Source organism: Lepidochelys kempii, chromosome 1, assembly GCF_965140265.1.
Source record: "Lepidochelys kempii isolate rLepKem1 chromosome 1, rLepKem1.hap2, whole genome shotgun sequence".
NCBI lineage: Eukaryota > Metazoa > Chordata > Testudines > Cheloniidae > Lepidochelys > Lepidochelys kempii.
This window is the reverse complement of record NC_133256.1, coordinates 278,776,371-278,797,840: the sequence shown is the minus strand read 5'-3', so window position 1 is coordinate 278,797,840 and position 21,470 is coordinate 278,776,371. Positions and strand designations below refer to the sequence as shown.

The 21,470-nt window shown below is 40.4% G+C and overlaps 1 protein-coding gene across 8 annotated transcripts in view; it reads right to left on the bottom strand.

Annotated features, from left to right (window-relative positions):
• PPP1R12A (protein phosphatase 1 regulatory subunit 12A) overlaps positions 1-21,470 on the bottom strand; it is a 221,793-nt gene that overhangs the window by 54,585 nt on the left and 145,738 nt on the right. For 7 of the 8 annotated variants that reach the window (XM_073327675.1, XM_073327673.1, XM_073327672.1 and 4 more), the window contains 5 exons: positions 20,122-20,337; positions 19,036-19,130; positions 12,067-12,189; positions 8,018-8,185; positions 7,403-7,579 (listed from right to left, as the gene is read on the bottom strand). In XM_073327675.1, coding sequence (XP_073183776.1) covers positions 7,403-7,579; positions 8,018-8,185; positions 12,067-12,189; positions 19,036-19,130; positions 20,122-20,337 — 779 coding nt within the window. The remainder of the gene's footprint in view (positions 1-7,402; positions 7,580-8,017; positions 8,186-12,066; positions 12,190-19,035; positions 19,131-20,121; positions 20,338-21,470) is intronic. The other variant, XM_073327674.1, reaches the window with a different exon arrangement.

Below are 21,470 nucleotides of genomic sequence, written 5' to 3'. Positions count from 1 at the left end.
AACCTCCACAGTCACAGCACAGGGGAGGTGCCAAAATGTGTGAAGCCTTTTCCTCCCTGAACCTTCTGGGTCCTCTTGCTGAGCTATGTACTGACACATGGATCAGCTGGGCACAGGGTTTATGCTCCCTTCATCCCGCTCTCCTTTGTGCAGCGGAACAGCATCGGTTCAACTACAAGTGAGGCTGCCTCAGCTGTGGACACAGGATTTGCCCCTTACTGAATTATCTATACATCTATAATGATACATGAAGATTCTTAATGGAACTGCTGATTTTCTATTACAGGATAATAAATCAGTGCTAGACCTATACATAATCTGTTCTTTGCTGTGTAATACTGATAGTTATTTAAAAGTATTAAGTATATTTTAGCATCTTTAGAGTAACAAAGTTGGTAAAAAAAAGCTGAAAACAAGCCAAAAATTAAGGCCTCGAAACAAAGTTCTATTTACAAATTATATATCTTGCATTCCAAGTCTGAGGACAACAAACTGTGCAGCCTTGAACCATTCTGGGTCCCAAAACTGGCCAGTTTATCCATCTTTCACAATAGTGACTTCGTGATCATCACATTTTCTGATGTTGTATACAAAATGGTTGGTTATGTTTTATTAGCTTTTTTGTAAAGAACATATTTGTTAATGTTGGAAACACTCCTTTACTTTTGGGAGACCACTCACTAGAACCATCGTTAAGAACAGCTCTTTAAATTAATGAGATGACTGTCACTTTAAAAATACTACTATCTTTTAAAAAAATAAATAAACAATTGCACAAACTAATATTGGATTATCACCCATGTTCTACCTCTACTTTAACTACAGACAGATTAAAAATGAAAACACAAATTTGCCCTAATAGATACAAATATAGCTATTTCTACAAGTGCCCTTTGTCCTGCTATGTAACATCTATAAAATACAATTCATAAGAATGTTCATTTCCCATCCTTCTCTCACCATGTAGTATTTTTGGTAGCTCTTCTCTTTTGCTAGATAGCAAGGGCTAGTTTAGATTAGGAAAAAAGGTGTGTGTTTTTGTTTTTTTAAACTGGGCTAGCTAATGTGTTTGGAAATACCACTTACCACCTAGACCTTGCCTTCATCAGGAAAACCATACATTTTTATCCTATTCGGTAACAAACATGATAAAATCCTAATGTAGAAGGGAAGCTTCTATTTTAACATGTTGGCTGGTAGGGGTCAACTGTAGAACCTACAAGGAACCTAAGCAGGGGTTCTCACAAGCAATTTTTTGGTGGCCGCTCTGACAATTTTTCCTAAAATACTCAATTAACTTTAGGAAAAACAAATAAATATGCACATATACATGTCCAAATCACTATAATTTATTTATGGAAGGTTTTTTCACAGACTCAATAATAAAAATCATGTACAGTTTTCTCTGTTCTTTACTGGACCTAAACAGAATAGAAAAAAAAGAACGTGCTTTCCATGTTCTTGTCCCTTCGTGCTGGTTTCTTTTGCTTTTTTCGGTTGCTTTTTTAAAGTCTTGCTAGCTAGTAAGTCTCTTTCTGTGAAAAGTGATATTTGTATTTTGTTAATATAAAACTTTTCACAGCAGCCGACTCGCTAGCTAGCAGGAAGGCAGTGAAAAGTGATATAAAACATACAAATATCACTTTTCACAACAGACAAAGTCACTGGCAAGCCAGGACAAATTAAGCCCTGGATGAGGTGGTGGGTAGGGAGGTAGCTCTGGGCCAAGGGTGATGGGAGGAGGAGTCTGGGGACAGACAACGCAGTGGAGGCCAGCGGTAATGTGGGGGGTGGTGAGCTTGGGGCCATCAGTCACTGCTGCATGGCTGAGGGACAGAACTGAATTGCGTGGCCCCATGGGTGGAGTACGAAACCTTGTGGCTAGGAGTCAGAGCTCACTGCCGGAGCTCAGAGCCAGAGGAGGCAACGGGTGGGGGGTGAGCCTGGGACCAGGGCAGGGGTCAGGGCTCAAAGCCCATGGCTAGAGGATGGAGCTGCCGCCACACAGCTGGAGCCTGCCACCCACACCCCCAGGTCTGAAGCCCACACCCCACCACCTGCCTGCTCCTCTAGCATTTGTGGCTCCAGAGGGGGACAAGGCCCCACCCCTGCTGGCAGCCCTGCTGGCAGCCCTGGTGGGGCCACTTCTTTGCCACCCGGCCCCAGGAAGCTGTGGCAGCATGAAAAGTCCCTTGAGAAATGCTGACTCCTAGGGTTTACCTTGGCTGGCTAACGCATGCTAAAACACAAACTGCCATGTCTACACTAGGATTTTAACATGTGTTAGTTAACATTTTTAACACACACAAACACACAAGAAAGTGTACATGTGTTTTATCACCTTAAAAATTGTGTTAGCTGCCATGCTCTACTCTGGGCTTCCCTCTGGTTAGACCAATGAGCTAACAAGATTTTAAAGGTGTTAAACTGCTTCTACTCTAGATGCTAAGTAGTGTTTCAAACTGTGGACTGGTTTACACTAGAAAATTAGATTGACCCAGCAACATTGCTCTGGGGTGTGAAAAATCCACAACCTTGAGCAACATACTTAAGCCAACCTAAGCCTCTGTGTAGACAGTGCTAGGTCAATGGACGAATTCTTTCTTCGACCCCCATACTGTCTCATGGGAAGGTGGACTGCCTATGCCAACAGAAAAACCCTTCCCATAAGCATAGGTAGTGTCTACCCTGAAGTGTAGAGTGGCGCAGCTACAGTTGTGTCTCTCTAGCATTTCAATTGTAGACAAGCCCCATGTTAGCAATGCACGAGTGCTAATGTTCATCGGATTACCCACCAGGTCCCTCAAAGTCTTTTTCAGTCACTACTTCCCAAGACAGAGTACTCCATCCTGTAAGTATGGCCTACACTCTTTATTCTTAGATGTATGACTTTACTGAAATGCATCTTGTTTGCCTATGCCCAGCTTACCAAGCAATCCAGATACCTTTGTATCAGTGACCTGTCCTCTTCATTATTTGCCACTTCCCCAATCTGTGTGTCATCTGCAAACGTTATCAGTTATGATATTACATTTTATTGATGAAAATGTTAAATAGCGTTGGGCTATGAACAGATTCCTGTGGAATCCCTCTAGAAACACACCATTTGATTCCCCTTTTACAATCATATTTTTAGACCAAACAGTTAGCCTATTTTTAATTCATTTAATATGTGCCATGTTGATTTTGCATCTTTCTAATTTCTTAAATCAAAACGTCATGCAGTTCCAAGTAAAATGCCCGACAGAAGTCTAAGTGTTCTATATTAACCAAATTTGTATTCTCACAAAAAAAGAGATATGAAGTTTGACAACATATATTTCCACAAACCCAAGCAGACAGGCATTAATTACATAACCTTCCTCAAATTCATTAAGTTCCATATCAGCTGTCCATTATTTTGCCCGGAAGAGATGTCAGACTGGCTGGCCTAAATTACTCAGGTTATCCTGTTTACTCTGTCATAATATCAGTACAACATTAGCTTTCTTCTGGTCCTCTGGAACTTCCCCAGTGTTGCAATAGTTACTGAAAGTCAATATTAACAGTCCAGAGAGCTCGTTGGACAACTCTTTTAGAACACTTGGAAGCAAGTCATCGCACCTGCTGATTTAAAAATATCTAACTTTGCTAGCTGCTGTTTAAGATCTTCCTGAGTTACTGTTGGAATGGAAAGTATTTCATCATGATATAAAATACCTCATCTGGCTTTTTCCTAAATACAGATCAAAAACATCTGTTGAACATTTCTGACTTTTATTACTGACAATTCTACCATTTCCATCTAGTAAAGTACTACTGTTAGGATTCTTTTTGTTCCTAATATAATTAAATAACTCCCTATTGTCCTTAACTCTGCTAGTCATAGATTTGTGTCCTTTTGGTTTCCTTATCTATTTTCTAAAATTCCTACTTTCCTGGTCACATTAATTGCTCTCAGCTTTTCCTTCCTTCCATTCTCTCCCTCTCACACACAATCTTCTTTCAGACCTCATTTCCAAGTCAGGTTCGTGTTCTGTTGTGGTTGTTTGTTTTTAAAAAAGCGTAGCCTTCTTTCACAATTGTGGATTTTTGGTCATCTAGTAAAATGTTCTCAAACAATTGCCAGTTACCATTGACTTTTTTTTGTTTAAATTATCTCCTAGCTGTTCTGGCTCAATTGTTTTTAGCCTTGTGAAATTTCTCTTTTAAGGCACCACATACATATATATTATTCATTTGGACCTGAATCTTTTTGCACATCACAAACAATCAAATCATCATCATTTTGCACCTTCGTTTATACCACCTTGAATGTAGTTTTAACTAAATCAGAAAAAAGCCACTCTTACACCTGATCAGGAGTGTTCAGACAGGGAACTACACTGGTATAATTATACTAGTGTAACTTCCCAGGTAGATAAACCTCTAGTCTAGACAAAGCCCTAGAGCCTGCAATTACTATACTAGTATTTGTTACTGCTAATATACCTATAATGGAAAAGCTCCCATACCACTAGAATCCGTTTTAGAGTCTTATAATTCTGTGTGCAAAAATGTGTGACAGATTAAAATTGCAAAAAGATTTCTTTGTGAATATTTTTGTCCCACTCTTCCCTACTTTGTTCCCAATCTTTTTAAAAAATTAGTTACAGATGAACACTTTCACAACTTCAACTTGACCCAAAATGCACTGTTTGTTTAGGCACTAGAATAGCTTTGAATGGGTTTACTTTTCAAGTAAGATTTTGCAGTATTGTGTATTAATATGGACTAAGTCACTATATATTTTTTTAATATTCAGCAAACTATGCACTACACATACAATCAACACTTTCATTTAAAACAGTTTTACATTGCACCAAACCTTTTGGCCAGAATATAATTAAAAATCAAGGAAATTCAGTCCACTTGCAGAAATCTAACAGTGGATATTGTGATCTTACATAATATACGTGCAATACCTAGACATACTAGTGAGAGTGAATGACAGAGTGACAGCCTTAACTCTGAATTTCCTTGATTTTTTTCAGTCCGTAACATACTTTCAGTGGTTACAGTAACAGTTTAAAATTAAAACTGTTCTAATAGAAGGTTTTCTTTACTGGGAGCAATACTTCCACTCTTTTTACATTGCTTGCATTTATTTTTATCAATTTTATGTAACAGACACTTCGCCTGCTGCAACCACGCTACTTTATGAAAAATACATATGCAAAGTAGTGGTTACTACCAAAATGGCTTGTGAGCCACATCATTCCCGCAGATGCCTCCAATGTCAAAGTGGGGAAGACAGATTAAAAATTGTCCTAAGTTTAGATCACCAAATTAGCATGTCTGCTATGTGGTATCCTCTGGTACAGTAAACCAGAAGGATCTAGGTTTCTCGAGCCAGTTTCCCACCTCTTGTGAATGCTAAACATCGATTACATTACATTTGCAACTTTAGAGCTTGATTTCTGAATTTTCCTAGGCTTTTTATTTTCCAAAGAGAAAGTACTATGTGATTACGTATTGAAATAAACACTTAGGGCTTGTCTACACTTCAGGTTATGTCAGTATAATTTATGTTGCTCACAGGTGTGAATAAGCCATCTCCCGAGCAATGTAATGTAGAGCGCTTTGAGTTAAACCAGCCTTCGGAGAGCGCAGTAGGGAAACTGCTGCAGTCTGTCCACACTGACAGCTTCAAGTGCACTAGCATGGCTACATTTGCAGCGGCATTGGGAGCAGTGCATTGTGGGCAGCTATCCCAGCATGCAAGTGATTGCAACGTGCTTTTCAAATGGGGGTGGGGTGGAGTGTGTTGTGTGTATGTGGGGGGAGAGAGAGTGGATTTTTGGGGGGCTGAGAGCATGTCAGCATGCTGTCTTGTAAGTTCAGACAGCAGCAGACCCCCCTCCCTTCCTCTCGCGCCCCCCCCCCTCCCCACAGCGTTCCACACTAATGGTTGCTTTGTCTTGGAGCAGATAAGCAGCCGGCTGTCAGAAACGGAGCTTTCAAAGGGCATCTGTGCATTCCTGCAGCGATTCAAAAACAATGACAAGAGTGGCCACTTGAACTTACGGGGATTATGTGACGTTTCCGGAGGCTGATCAGAGCGCAGTAATGCAACACCTTCATGCATACTGACGCCGCGGCACTCCAGCAGGGGGAGCAGCAAATGTTACTCCACTCGCTGAGGTGGAGTACCAGCAGAGCTGTAGCCACGGAGTCAGAGCACTCTCTGTGCCTTGCCAGCATGGACGGGTAGTGAGCTAGTGCATCCGGAGCTCCTTTATTGCGCTGTAACTAGCGAGTGTAGCCAAGCCCTAAGTTACACTAACCTAAGTGCCAGTGTAGACAATGCTATGTCGGTGGGAGAGCTTCTCCTGCCAACATAGCTACTGCTTCTTGAGGAGGTAGTTTTATTATGCCAACGGGAGAACTCTCTCCTGTCAGCAGACAGCATCTTCACCAGATGCGCTACAGCAATGCAATGGCACCAGTGCAGCTGTAGTGCTTCTAGTGAAGACTAGCACTCAAGGTATTTCCATGCAGCCTTCAGCAGCAAGCCTCCCAGCCCAGGTCAACAGACCTGGGCTCGCAAGCTCGTGCTACCATGCTAAAGGTACAAATGTAGACAATGAAGCTTGGACTACAGCCTGGACTCTAAAACCTAGAGAGGGGTGTGGACTTCAGAGCCCAAGCTGCAACTTCAAAGCACTGTCTAATGCAGCTATTTTTAGCACAACTTTGTTGATCTGGGCTGGTAGGCTTGATTCTGTGGGAGGTATAAAGACATCACAAAGAATGTTTGGTTCAATGTTCTGTATCTCTATGTGATCAGACATACACATTAATAACTGAAATAAATACTACACAATGCCTTCTTATTTCAGTGTATGGTTATTGAGATACTTCTATATTTATATTAGAAAGGGTAATTACTTGCTACAGAGTTCACTGTGCTATTTTAACCATTTCAGTTGTCAACCAGTTTCTTCCCTCTCCACCGCACCCCATTTAGAAATCTTTCCATGGTGTTACTATAGGTATTTATTTGGTTTTTTTTTTTTTTTATGTGAACGATTTAAGCAAAGAACAGAAACATAAACCTGCAAGTAACCTATGCCAAAAATCTACATTATAATTCAAGGGCAAAACAAAACAGAAGTAACACGAAAGACCATAACTCACAATGTTATCATTAGTTGTAAGATATTTTGTGAGATTCTTTGGAAGTTTCTCTCAAGACAGTTTTTGGAAGGTTAATGAAATCTGTAGCATGTTGATAGCTGTTTCAGTACAGTTAGTAAACAGACAAGTATTGATTCACTTACTGTATGTACTAGTTGAGGTACAATTAACTACTGCACTTTTCATAAAGAAGAAAATGATCATTTTGGGTAACAGCACCATTACTCGCAGGACCTTTACACACCTCCGTCTCTCCCTGACCTCTGACGTGGAGGACACAGTGCCAGAAGTAGTTGTAGTCATGGTTGTGGTAGTAGCTGTAGCATTTACAACAGATGGCGCAACAGGAACGGTCACTGCTGTAGGAACATTGTCCTTTTCTTTCTCAGTACTATCCTCAGCCCACAAACGATTTGAGGTACTATCGCATCACAAGCAGCAACACAAAAAAGAGAAAAGGAAACGCTAAACAATGAAAGCACTTTACTAAACAGCTGATAACATGTAAGTTGAGGGATGGATTTTTTTAAAATAACAAATGGAGAAATGTCTCTGCTATGAAATATGAAGCTCACCTGGAGCCATTAAATTAGATAAATTCAAAGTTAAACAGTTCACACTGCTTGAACTTCATTATTCTTTACCCTTCTAGCATTCAATTTATTCTTTCACAGACATGCATAGCTGCCACTTTAAAGCGAAAGCCAACACAAATTATTTTTGAGCCGAATTGTATATGTTTCAACAAATTTAACAGGAAAATGAAAAAATCCAGAGCCCCATGACCTACTGAACAAAACAAGCATGCACATACATAAGCACAGAGTCCATCTGACAAGAAGTGTGTTGATGCCCTTACCTGCTTTGTACACCTGCTGAAGTAGAACCCGTTGTAATCTTTGTAGTAGTGTTTGTGCTGGAAAGCAGGCTTTTCTGAAGACCAGCTGAAGAGGTAACTGTTGGTGCTGATGTAGTACTTGGAACATGAGAACTAATCAAGTCATCTTGTCTTCTTCCAAAGGAGCCACTGAGGGCGAGAGGTATTTACATAGGATGTGTTTGTATCATTTATATGTGTACATAAAGATGTCAAAGCTACGAAGTGACTAATTAAAACACGAGCTCATCTCAGACAAATTTTTTGGGCAAAAGGAACATTTTCAAATTGGAAATGCATTCTTATTTCCCTTGACTCAGCCCCTCTTTCAGCCTCCGATGCTGTAACCTGAGAGTCATCCTTAATCCTGGACTTTTCTTCTGCTACTCAGGCAGATTTGGAGACAGAGTATCACCACCCCATAGGCTTACATATATGTAGTTGTGTTTCAATTGCCTCTGCCGAAGTCCTCATCATTATCTTCACTGCCTCATTCTTCGACTATTGCATCACTCATCTCAATGGATTCTCCAATATCCATACACACAGATGCCAGCAACATTCTCAGTTATTCAAATTTTTAAGCTCTCTGCGGATTTGCTCCGTCTTAGCTCAGAAACATTATGCCATTCTATTTCTAACTCTTACGAACACTCCCTCTTCCATCTCCATTTTTTCAAGGTGTAGAGAGGAAAAGGAGGTCAAGAGGAAGAAAAGAACACAAAGGTTCCCACACAACTGGCCCTGAACTTCTCATTCTGCATAGCAGAGTTGAAAGCACTGTGATTGGATATGCTTTTTCTGTAACTGAACTTAGTAGCTCCATAGCCTCATGGGCTCTACAGACTGTCACACTATTGCAAAACAGTAGCATGAGTGCTGTCAGTTTGCCATCACTACTCTGGATTTTTTATTCTTCTACTGCTGTTAAATTTGCATACAGAGAAACCTATGATAAAAGAACATAGAAGTTGTACATTAAGAATGCAGGAATTACCAACTTAATGTTGCACACAGAATCTTAACTCTACCTCTTGTGCAGATGGATTATAATACAGTCTTCAGCTGCATGATCTCATGCAATTTCTCAAGCAATAGCAATATAGGTGTCACATTCTGATTTGTTTACTGGCCCCTTTGGGATGCCTGAATTTCACAAAAGGGGCCAGAAAGCAGCCAGAGCTGCCCATCTTAGAATGCTGCTAGTGTGGGGAGCTCTCAAATGGCACCGAGCTGGCACACTGAGGCCCCACTCAGCCCTGGTGTGGGAACCCTGTGGGATCACAGCAGGAAGGCAGAAGCTGGAACAGCAACCAGGCTGCTTTAAATTACGCTGAGGCTTAAAGCAAGCAGATCCTCCCTGAGATTCAGTGAGCTGTAATCAAACCAGCTCCTTGAGAGACCCCACTGCAGCTCTGTGCAACAGAGAATTTAAGCCACAATACAGAGGCTTTTTCAACAACTTAAAATATACGTGTGCAGCATCATGCTGTATTCTATGTTTGCCAGAGAACCAAAGTCCATTATTTCTAGCCCCTCCCTTCAGTCCTTCTCCCACTGTAACACTCACTCCAGCTTTATTTTTTTTAAGCCAGCAACAGTATCAAAACATGCACATAATGAATTTAAGCAAGCACATAATATTACTGTAACCCTCATTCACCGCCCCTATCCCCCAACTGTTTGCTACTCCAACTAGCTGTACTATGTTTAGCATTAAATTGTAAGTGTTCTTGGGTGAGGAACTATGTCTTACTTATTCTCTAAAGAGTTTACTATACTTTAGGCACTGGACAGATTAATAAATACTATTACTAGTAGTATATAATTAACCACTTTTAACCATACTACAGATAACTGTAATAGTGAACAAATTGAAAATTTGTTGGTGTAGATGTAATAAGACACCTAAGTCTGAAGTTAAATAAGATTCACAGTTAGCTGTCTTACCACTGAATTGCACCTGAGGAAGGATGAGCTGCTCCATTAATAAAGTATGCCTAAAAGAGATGACTAAACATTTAAGTATTCAATGATACACCAGACTGGGTAAAATTTTCAAGAATGCCTAAATGTTTTAGCAAAAAGAAAAGGAGTACTTGTGGCACCTTAGAGACCAACAAATTTATTTGAGCATAAGCTTTCGTGAGCTACAGCTTACTTCATCGGATGCATTCAGTGGAAAATAAGTGAGCTGTAGCTCACGAAAGCTTATGCTCAAATAAATTTGTTAGTCTCTAAGGTGCCACAAGTCCTCCTTTTCTTTTTGTGAATACATGGCTGCTACTTTGAAACCTGTCATAAATGATTTAGAAGGTCAAGTTTGGTTTTCAAAAGTGAGTTAGGCTCTTTGACTTTCAGTGAGGCGTAGGCTCCAATGGTGCTTAAACCACTGTTGAAAACAGGACTCTGGATAACATTTTCAAAAGCATCTATGATCATAAAAACAGTGCAAGTAAAAAATAATTAAAAGATATTAGAAAGCGTTACATGAATAGGTCAGATATAGAAAAAGCTGATTGCATATGAGAAATAGCATTAAAACTATATAATAATGCAGATGCACAAAGGTTGCTCCTACAACCCTAACTCTGACATTTCCCAACTGCTAAGATTATGCAACCTTTGTCTTTAATTTTTTTTTAAATGGAATTTAAGATTTTTCTTCTTTTCTTTTAAAGAAAAACATCGAAGATATACTCTATAATAGGGAACTATTCAGCTACACACTATTGGAATCATTGATTTGCATCTTAGGATATGTCTACACTACCCGCCAGACAGTGATCGATCCAGTGGGGGTCGATTTATTGCATCTAGTCTAGACGCAATAAATCGATCCCCGAGCACTCTTCCGTCGATTCCTGTAATCCACTGCTGCGAGAGGTGCAGGCGGAGTCGACGGGGGAGCAGCAGCAGTTGACTCACAGCGGTGAAGACACCACGGTAAGTCGATCTAAGTGCGTTGAGTTGCGTAACTTAGATCGATCCCCGCCCCGAGTGTAGACCAGGGCTTAGTGACAAAGAAAAAGGCTCTGAAGGAGTACACCTCACCAGCTTTTGCACCATTAGCATGTTTCAGCGTGAAGTTAGTTACCCATATATCCATGGGTAGAACTATAAACTTTATATGCTTATGGCCCAATCATACGAACACTTACTGACGTGAGTAAATTTACTCACATGAGTAGTCCCATCAGTGGAATTACGCAGCTGAGTAAAGTTATTCATGTGTATGTTTGCAGGACTTGGCCCTTTGTGAGAAAACTCTGTACAATGTATACTGTGCATGCATGGAGAGTTATTTTCAATGGAGTCAAATCTTATTCATATCAAAAACCTTCTTTTAAAAAAAAAAAGAATTAAGAGCAGGCATGTCTATATTCTATGAAGGCTGCAAAGTGGCCAGGCCTAATTTTAAAATAGTTCCATCCCTAGGAATATTGGCATAAGAACTTTGTCAAAAAAAAAAAAATCACAATTTTTCTACCCTACCATCTTCAAACTTACAAGAAGAGGCTGAACCATTTTATTTTAATATTTAAAAAATAGTCACATAGTATTTGGATAATTTCCCAAATGTGGGAAATTTCAACCTAATTCCAGGTACCTAGGAAAGACTGAAAAAACAGGATGGCAGAATGGAAATATTTATGCAACTTTAACTATAGTAGTTACTGCTACTCCTACTTCACATGCACAACTCTAAGCTGGTTTGTAAAATCATGTTTAGAAAAAATAATGGTTTGTGAAACAAGTAATTGGGGGAGGTGGTGTTTTTTAAGAATGAACTTATGCTGCAAGGATTTTAACTTCTCTTCCTTTAGGAGTCTCTCTTGGCATTACTTTGGAATTACTCTTTTTTTAATCATAAAAGAGAAACTGACATCTTTATGGTGGCAATGTTTACTTGAAAACTGTCCTTGTAGGGTAAAAAAATGCATTAATCATTTAATAGTTTTTCTTAAACACAAGCTAACAATTTGTTCACTTATTCTGCTGAAAGCAATACACATGGTCACAGCCCTTACCTTTTTTGATAACTTGTATTTAGTGATGTAGGTCCTTCATTCAAGTTGTTTTTCTTGACATCTTCCTCCCATTTTCTTCTTGTGTAAGAACCACTACTACGTATTGAGCTAGCAGATGAATCCCTGTAAAAGGATTGTATTTGTGTAAGGCTTGTATTAGTGATAGTTTTGTTTGTTTCTTTAAAGGGGGTTGCAGAAGAGAGGAAAAATAGATGATTGGGACTTGAGACAGTAAGTGTACCTGTGCAGACAGCAATAAAATTACCTTTTAGTTAGCAAATTCCAAAGCTCCTATCGATAGATTACTATATCTAATTATGTTAATACTGATATATATATATATATATATATATATATATATATATATTATATAAAAGAAACACATGGATGAAAGGAGACTATGGAAGAGAAGGGAAACCAGAAATAGCAAATTAATAGTCATCTTTTACATGTTGATATCATTGCCTTTTTCTTCTCATGACAGGGGCAAGAATCTCCCACAATGCTACTGGGACACCATAATGCAGTCAAGGGAAAACTACTTACCTTTAATTTTGCTTCTCCAAAGCCAGTCTCCAAGGATTTCTCATTCTTGGGAGTATCTCCCCTGGTTCAAAAGATATTTTGCCCTTTGAGCCACTGGTAATGTGGGCTAGCAGGCACTGTGGCCTACAAGGTCCACCATCCGGTGGACTGCCATGTGACATTATCTATCACCTATCACTACCTAAGTCCCTAGGAATTTCCAACCAAATCTTGCAGTGCATAGGAAGCACAGGCTCCCCCAAAACAAGTCAATTTGAAACTTTACCATGAAAATTAATAAACAAATCAGTTTGTTTTTGTATTTAAAAATTTAATTGAATAAAAGTCCAGGGAAAAGAAAAGAAAAGAAAAGAAAAGAAAAGAAAAGAAAAGAAAAGAAAAGAAAAGAAAAGAAAAGAAAAGAAAAGAAAAGAAAAGAAAAGAAAAGAAAAGAAAAGAAAAGAAAAGAAAAGAAAAGAAAAGAAAAGAAAAGAAAAGAAAAGAAAAGAAAAATCTACCCCATAGACAAAGTAAAAGAGTGGGAAAAAGACCTGTGAAATTATGTCCAGGGCGCCAAGTACTCCTTTATTCCACAAATTTACCCTTTGCTGCAGAAATGAGCTTCAGAATCTCACCTGTCACCTTTAAAAAAAAATGTAGCCCTTAAGTGGCTGCAGATATAACCTTGAAAACATAAACCAATAGCGTGGTATCTCCTTGTCATTGCAGAATGCCTGTAACAATAGCTCTGAGATGTATTAACTGTCTCATTCATCTCAATGAAGGTCCTGTTGACTCCATGATTTTGCAATTGCAGAATGTGGCATTTTGCAAAATGCCAGAGAATTCTGATTTTTTGCTGTAGAATGTGTCATTCTGCTGCAGCCAGGTCCCTAACTTTTTTTTTTTTTGTACACTATCTTCATGCTCTACTGGGACCTGCCTTGTAGTTGGCTCTTGTGCTTCAGCTTTCCCAACAACAGGGAGTTACTTGGATTCAAGTCCATCAGCTATAAACTGTTCTATGGAGCCAGGCAGCAGGTGGTCAGGGAGGCAGATCTGGAGTGCAGCTTGCAGCCAAAGAATAACAATGGAGGCTGGGAGTGGGGAAGACCAGAAACCACAACTTTACTTCAACAACAAGTTGTTGGGCTGAATACAGGAATCACCAGGTTAAATTCTATAGCTTGGGGTATTTGTGAGGTCAGACTAGATGATCATAAATTTAAAGCCACAATGGATCATTAAGTGTAGGCTGGGCTGTATGGAAAACTGAATATGGGTAGCCAAGCAGATGAGCTACTGAGATTGTTACAAGCTGCTCCTTTCCCTGGCACACCTGGGGCAGGGAGAGGAGGCGGCTCTGAAGTTGGTCCCCTGGACAAGATTGCAACTTTTGTGAACCATGGAGACAGACTACCTGGACAACAAGCAAAAGTTGTTGAAATTATCATTGCTGAAAACAAACAGCAACTAATTTTGCATCAATTAATATTTTCAACTATGAGCTACAGTTGTGTGTGCAATAATGGCAAGGACGGGAATGATGTGTATTTCGTTGAGACAGAATAAATTAATATGGCAACAACATGTAGGGGTCCTACTGCAGAATTTGGACCCACAGAGCTATGAAGTAAATTGGGTCCTGTTGATAACTTTGAATAACCACAATTACAAGCAAATACTTCATCTTAAAAAAAAAAAAAAAAAGACATCAATGCAGGAGGTTCACTCTTGGAGAACAAAGGAGCGCAAGAGAGATTCTGCCATACAGAGACTGAATTTAAGCAATATTGTTTTGTAAACGTATGCAAAGGAAAACCATGTGGCTGCCTTGTGTATGTTTTGAACTCAAACATTCTTGAGACCAGCAACCAAAATTGCTGGTTTTTAGCAGAACACCACTGCATATTAAGAGGGGTGACATGACCTTCCAAATTCCAGCTCACAGCAGTAAGATATTCAATTAGAAAGCTATTTAAAGATGGCCTTTTTCATGGTCTTATTGAAACAAGTTTGGTGGAGTTTCTAAGGCCTTTAGTGTGCTCCAAGTATTAAGTCAAGGACCTTTGACCATCAAAGGTATTGAGTAGAACCTCAACAAGAGAGTTTGAGGAAAGCATTTTCAGGACAAAGTTACAGGAAAGTGCAAATCAAAATGAAGGCAAGGGCTCAAGTACTAAACTTCACCTCAAAAATTAGACAAAAATGGATCCAAGAAGAAAACAGCCCAAATCCAGATTTAGACGCATTTCCTGATTGCAGTCAAGGAAGAAGTGGAGCAGACATAGTGGCAGTTAGGGCATCTAACTGACTGGTAAAAGGGCATCAGTAGGCAGGGGTGGCAGGTTTGTAGAAATTTTGGTAGTGCCCAGAACCCGCCCCCCCCCCCCCAAAACTCTGCCCCTCACCTGCCTAAGGCTCTCGGAGGGAGTTTGGATGGGGGGAGGTGGTCTGGGGTGCAGGCCATGGACTGGGGATTAGGGTGCAGGAGGGGTGCAGGGTGCAGGCTATGGGAGGGGGTCTGGGGTCCAGGCTCTGGGATGGAGTTTGGGTGCAGGCTGTGGGCTGGGGCAAGGGGTGCAGGAGGGAGGGAGTGGTGCAGGCTCTGGGAAAGAGTTTGGGTGGGGGAGGGGGTCTGGGGTGCAGGCTCTGGGACAGAGTGTGGATGTAGGCTCCAGGCTGGGGCAGGGGGTGGGGGGTGCAGGAGGGGGTGAGGGGTGCAGGCTCTAAGATGGCGTTTGGGTGCAAGCTCTGGGCTGGGGATGGGGGTTTAGGAGGGGTGCAGGCTCTGGGAGGGAGTTTGGGATGGGAGGGGGTGCAGAGGGAGGGGGTGTAGGCTCTGGGAAGGAATTTGGAGATACGAGGGGGTACAGGGGTGAGGGCTGAGGATGAGAAGTCTGGGGTGTGGGAGGGGCTCAGGGCTGGGACAGAGGATTAGGGTGCGGGGGGATGAGGGCTCTGTTTGGGGTAGAGGGGTTTGGGGCCTTGGAGAGGCTCAGGGCTAGGGTGGAAGGACACGGTAAGGGCAGCCTGCCCTGCCATTAGTGAATGGGGGGGCACTAGGACCCTGCAGCAGCAGTTGATGCCGGAAGCCGGCTGACTGACAGAGCAGAGTCAGCATGAGCTGCAGGCTTTGGGGCCAGGGGAGGTGAGCGCGGGCAGCAAGTGGGGGCCGGGGGACACTTGGGGAAGCTGCGGGGGGTCGGCAGGTGGGGTCAAAGGAGAGACCTGGCCCCAAACATTGGTGGAGCTAGGCCCCTGGGCCCTGAATATTGCTGGAGCCTGGCCACCACGAGTTATAACTCGCTGCCCCTGTCAGTAGGGGTCTCATGTACTAGCGAGCCTTCACTTCCTCAGAGTTGAAAGCTCTTGAATTCAAGGAGTTCAGCCCTCTCTTCTACTGGAAGCCTAAAGAGTGAAAATCCTGTGCAGAAGTTTCTTTAAATAACGTTTTTCCATTTTGATGGAAACAAGGCAGTGATGCATGTGTGGACTATGATATCATGAACAAAATAAAAAGAATTGGCGGGAGGTAGGGGGTTTGAAAACTATGATTTATCACTTTGTACAGTGTAATTTCAGCATTCTCTCTCCAAAAAGAAAAGATGACCAATCAGAGACCCTTCTGAACTGCTATATTCTCAAAACTGTTCAGACTTTTGCAGGGCAGTTTAGAAGGATCTCTAGCTAATCTACTGATCTACAGAGACTAGATGAGCAATCAGCCTTCCCACTTCAATCCTCCATTCCAACAGGTTTACACCAGAACTTTTGCTTTTCTCACCTCATGTATGATTTCCTAGACAAGAGCAGAGCTCAGAGAGAGGGAGAAGTGGAAAGAGTCCTCAAAGGCTTTAAACAGCTATAGTGTCAGATCAGTCTGGTCTCATGGGTCTAACTACAGGCAAGGAAATCCAATAAACTTTCTTTTATAATGTCAGTAAGAGTTTTTCCTGCCAGTGTCTAGCTAGATAGAATTCTACAACTCCTACAGCCACATATAAAATGGCTAACACAAGTACAGTACTCACAAAAATATGTTGCCACAAGTCATCCTTGGAAAATATATTTGCCTCTACAAAATAAAGAAAGCCTACAACATACCACAACTTTTATATTGGAAGAAAAATGTTAGAGACATGTGATTCAATCAAAAGAGAAAGAGGATGCACTTGTAACAGCAATGTAAATATATAGAAAATGCTTATTCTTTTATATGAAGGGCCTTAAGTAGCTACTACTACTATCTCAGTACATGAAAACATTTAACAACCTACTAAAATATTCTAGAGGCCTGACATCATTACAGACAATGTCTACATGATGAACTTCTAGATGTAATGTAATTTGGCACTTGAAAGTTTTTCACTAAGGAGGAAAAAACCTAATAGTGAATTTGCTGGGTAAATCTGAAACTTTCACCACAAAACTAGACTTGCATTATAATTTAAAGATAACACAGTACTGTTTGAAACAGTACTATGTTAAAGTCCACTAGGAAACCTTTAGTGAACACCAGCAGGTTCTACATGGACCGATTAATATGCCACGTTAGTGCACTTTAGAAATCACCCCCGGTTAATATGCAATATCCAACCATGCAGACAAAGCCCCCATGTAACGTCACATAAAACCAACAGAACTCTATTCTTCAAGAACCTGATGCTATTCATTTTAAAGTGACTACCAGAATATCTATACCAGCAAAATCAGCAATCATATTTCAGCAGCTGTCAGTAACACGCAGCTACAGCATGTTAAGCTGCTAGTGTGGATAGGGATCAGCCAGTTTTATGATGTCATGAAAACCTACTCGCAAAAAGAAAAGGAGTACTTGTGGCACCTTAGAGACTAACCAATTTATTTGAGCATAAGCTTTCGTGAGCTACAGCTCACTTCCTCAGATGCATATCGTGGAAACTGCAGCAGGCTTTATATATACACAGAGAATATGAAACAATACCTCCTCCCACCCCACTGTCCTGCTGGTAATAGCTTATCTAAAGTGATCATCAGGTGGGCCATTTCCAGCACAAATCCAGGTTTTCTCACCCTCCACCCCCCCACACAAATTCACTCTCCTGCTGGTGATAGCCCATCCAAAGTGACAACTCTTTACACAATGTGCATGACAATCAAGTTGGGCTATTTCCTGCACAAATCCAGGTTTTCTCACATCTCCCCCACCCCCATACACACACAAACTCACTCTCCTGCTGGTAATAGCTCATCCAAACTGACCACTCTTCAAGTTTAAATCCAAGTTAAACCAGAACATCTGGGGGGGAGGGAAAAACAAGAGGAAACAGGCTACCTTGCATAATGACTTAGCCACTCCCAGTCTCTATTTAAGCCTAAATTAATAGTATCCAATTTGCAAATGAATTCCAATTCAGCAGTTTCTCGCTGGAGTCTGGATTTGAAGTTTTTTTGTTTTAAGATAGTGACCTTCATGTCTGTGATTGTGTGACCAGAGAGATTGAAGTGTTCTCCGACTGGTTTATGAATGTTATAATTCTTGACATCTGATTTGTGTCCATTTATTCTTTTACGTAGAGACTGTCCAGTTTGACCAATGTACATGGCAGAGGGGCATTGCTGGCACATGATGGCATAGATCACATTGGTGGATGTGCAGGTGAACGAGCCTCTGATAGTGTGGCTGATGTTATTAGGCCCTGTGATGGTGTCCCCTGAATAGATATGTGGGCACAATTGGCAACGGGCTTTGTTGCAAGGATAAGTTCCTGGGTTAGTGGTTCTGTTGTGTGGTATGTGGTTGTTGGTGAGTATTTGCTTCAGGTTGCGGGGCTGTCTGTAGGCAAGGACTGGCCTGTCTCCCAAGACTTGTGAGAGTGTTGGGTCATCCTTTAGGATAGGTTGTAGATCCTTAATAATGCGTTGGAGGGGTTTTAGTTGGGGGCTGAAGGTGACGGCTAGTGGCGTTCTGTTATTTTCTTTGTTAGGCCTGTCCAATTGATGGCTAAAAAACACAGCTAAAGACTTATCTAAAATAACAAATTACTTAATTCTTTTTACCAGTGCAGAGAGTGTGTTGGTTGCTAAAACATAGGTATTAATTTTGCCTGAGTAGACAAGACCTAGGGATTACAACCATTTAGTGCTTTTCCCACATATCCCTGCCCACTGTTCCTGTAAGAAGGCAACATATTGCAAATGTATAAATATTCTGTTCTGTTCTGCAACAAGACAGCAGTTGTCTTCTGACTGCAATATATTGCCTGGTTATAAGAATCAAAGTGACAGAAATAGTTTAGATTGAAGAAGGGATACTGTAATATACATGTGCACCATCCAAAATAGCTTTTACCATTAGTTTCAACTCATTCTTTTGGAGGTCCGGAGGCTAGTTTCCAAGAGATTCTGATATCAAATAACTGTGCGCATTGTTAAAAAGCAAGTTACAGTTTCAAGAGTCACCTGTTTTCTTTCTCGTCAACGTCAGATGTACTGGCCAGCCGTCTTGGTATTGTAGGTGCAACATATGCAAGTCTAGTTCCTTTATTATCCTTCTCCTTTAAGACAGAAAATTTTTTAGAAGTTAAGAATAGCTTTGTATGAGATAGTCATGACTTATAATAAAAGCTATTCAAATGTCCCTAGTTGCACTGCTGTCAAAGTTGCAAAATTATCTATGCCAATTCCAACTCTATTTATATTCCAGGTTAAATTGCACAATTAGCATCAGGCAGAAGTTAAGAACAACAAGCAACATACTGGGAACAGCAAACTGTTCAAAGGACCCAACTGTCTTAATTTTACATCTCTTCGTTTTTCTGTTAATGGGTCTCCAAAGGTTTGGTTTTAAACAGCAGCAAATGGTAACTACCGTTTAAAGTGTTCGAGTGTTTTCCTAAAATCTGCAAACGTATTTACTCAGGACTACATGCACAAAGACATTAGAACTTGAAAAAAGGAATTACGTTACTTTGTAACAAGCAAAACCATGAAGTTATTTTTGTTCAAATATCTATGGCAAATTAGTAACAGTTTTAATAAATGCTTAATTAAAAAAGATAAAAGATTAATCTTTGTCCCCAGAATATGTGAATGAAGGGGTATAAGGAGCCTTTTTCTGTCCTCATCCCCAGCACTCTGCAGAAAGGGACAGAAACTATCACGATCCTTGCACTCCCTTCACTGCACAAGACTTTGCACGACTAGTTGTGCAAGCCTTCACAACAGTGGTAAGACCCTGCACATACACTCTTGCAACAGCTAACGAAGCTGCTCTGTGTGGAGGGAGAGGCCTGCTACGTTTTTCAAAAGACGGCACAACAGCTGCATTTCTTCTAGGGCAGCTCTACTGCCTATCAAGAGCAACAGCTTAATGCCACAATTTAACAGCTGACTTTTAGTAAAACTTTGTAAGAGCATTATAAACTCCACTGCAATGTAGCTATCTACAGGAGTACATATTACATTCACTTTATATCATAACTAATATTTATACTAAGTTAACCGGCCAGAACTCAGAAGTGTGTTTTATATTCTGAAAATGGTTACCTTTTCTTTGTTGTCTAATGAAGAAGAGAGTCTGGGACTTGAAGCTGAACGCATAACACCTGTAGAGTCCTTTTCTTTCAGAGCTTCTTTGGAAGCTGTAATCTCTGCAAGTGCCCCATAGCTGCCAGTCTTTCGAAGACCTAACCTCCAAGAGGCAGGAGATTCATCTTTTCTCTCTTCCTCTTTGGGAGAAACCTTGGTTGTTGAAGTTGGAAACTGTAAACAAAAAGACATCATTACGTTAAAGTCATTAACTTACACTAACGCTGGTATTTCATGCTTCTTAGGGATATTTCAAAATACTTCGCTATGTTCAATTATCATACATACTTTTTGGTGGAGGAAGGGGCAACCAATACATATTCATTTCCTGGGTAGGTTAATGACATAAGAAACAAATGGCTCAAAAAGAAAAACAACTTTTCTAAAAGTTAGCGTGAAAACCCTCCACACTTCATAATACACACTGTGATAAAGAGATGCAAACGAACATTTACACACAATTGAAAACCATGCAACTCTGGTATCAACATTTTGATTAAATATGTTACGTTGCAACCTGAAACAAATCCTGTGCACACCAAAGCCTCACCATAGACTTTTCACCCTTATTGGGCACAAGAACAATGCCAGTTTTGCGCAAGCCCTGCCTCCATGATGCAGGATGTACTGACTCCACCACAGGCATGATAGGAGGAATGAAATCATACTAAAGCCAATTAAGACAAGACACAAAGATGAAGAGTGAAAGAATGGAAATAGAGAAAAAAGAGCTTTTTGTTTTAAATCCACATACTTGATTCCTCATTCATGCACACTACTCCTCTTTGAGGCACAAAATATCAAAAAGCAACAAGACATATCTAATACTTTGGTAAAAAGTTCCTATTAAATACACTAGACCATGTTGTGAAATGATAAATTTTGATACAAAAATGCATTTAGTTTCCACATACAAAAGGCAATGAAGCTTTCATATATAACAAAAATAATTACAACATTCTGATATTCCACATTTTGAGAAAGTATATCTGTTGTACTTTTCACACGGTAGACCAATGGCACATAATAAGCTAAAATGACCAATTTATTCCAGTTTTTAACCATTTGTTCAATATACACTGTCAACTTGAAGTTATATTTAAAATGTTCTCCCCTTTATGTTACAAAAATACTTCAGATACCTGAAATCCAAGCATTCTGTGAAAAATGGAGGTCATACAGCTCAGACAGTTGTGTAATCACGAGGGACAATTTTAACAGAAACTAAAAGTCAGAGAAGTTGGAATGGTTGCCAGAGAAAGAAAGACTGAATATGTCTAAGGAGAAGGCAGCTTGGAATGATGGAA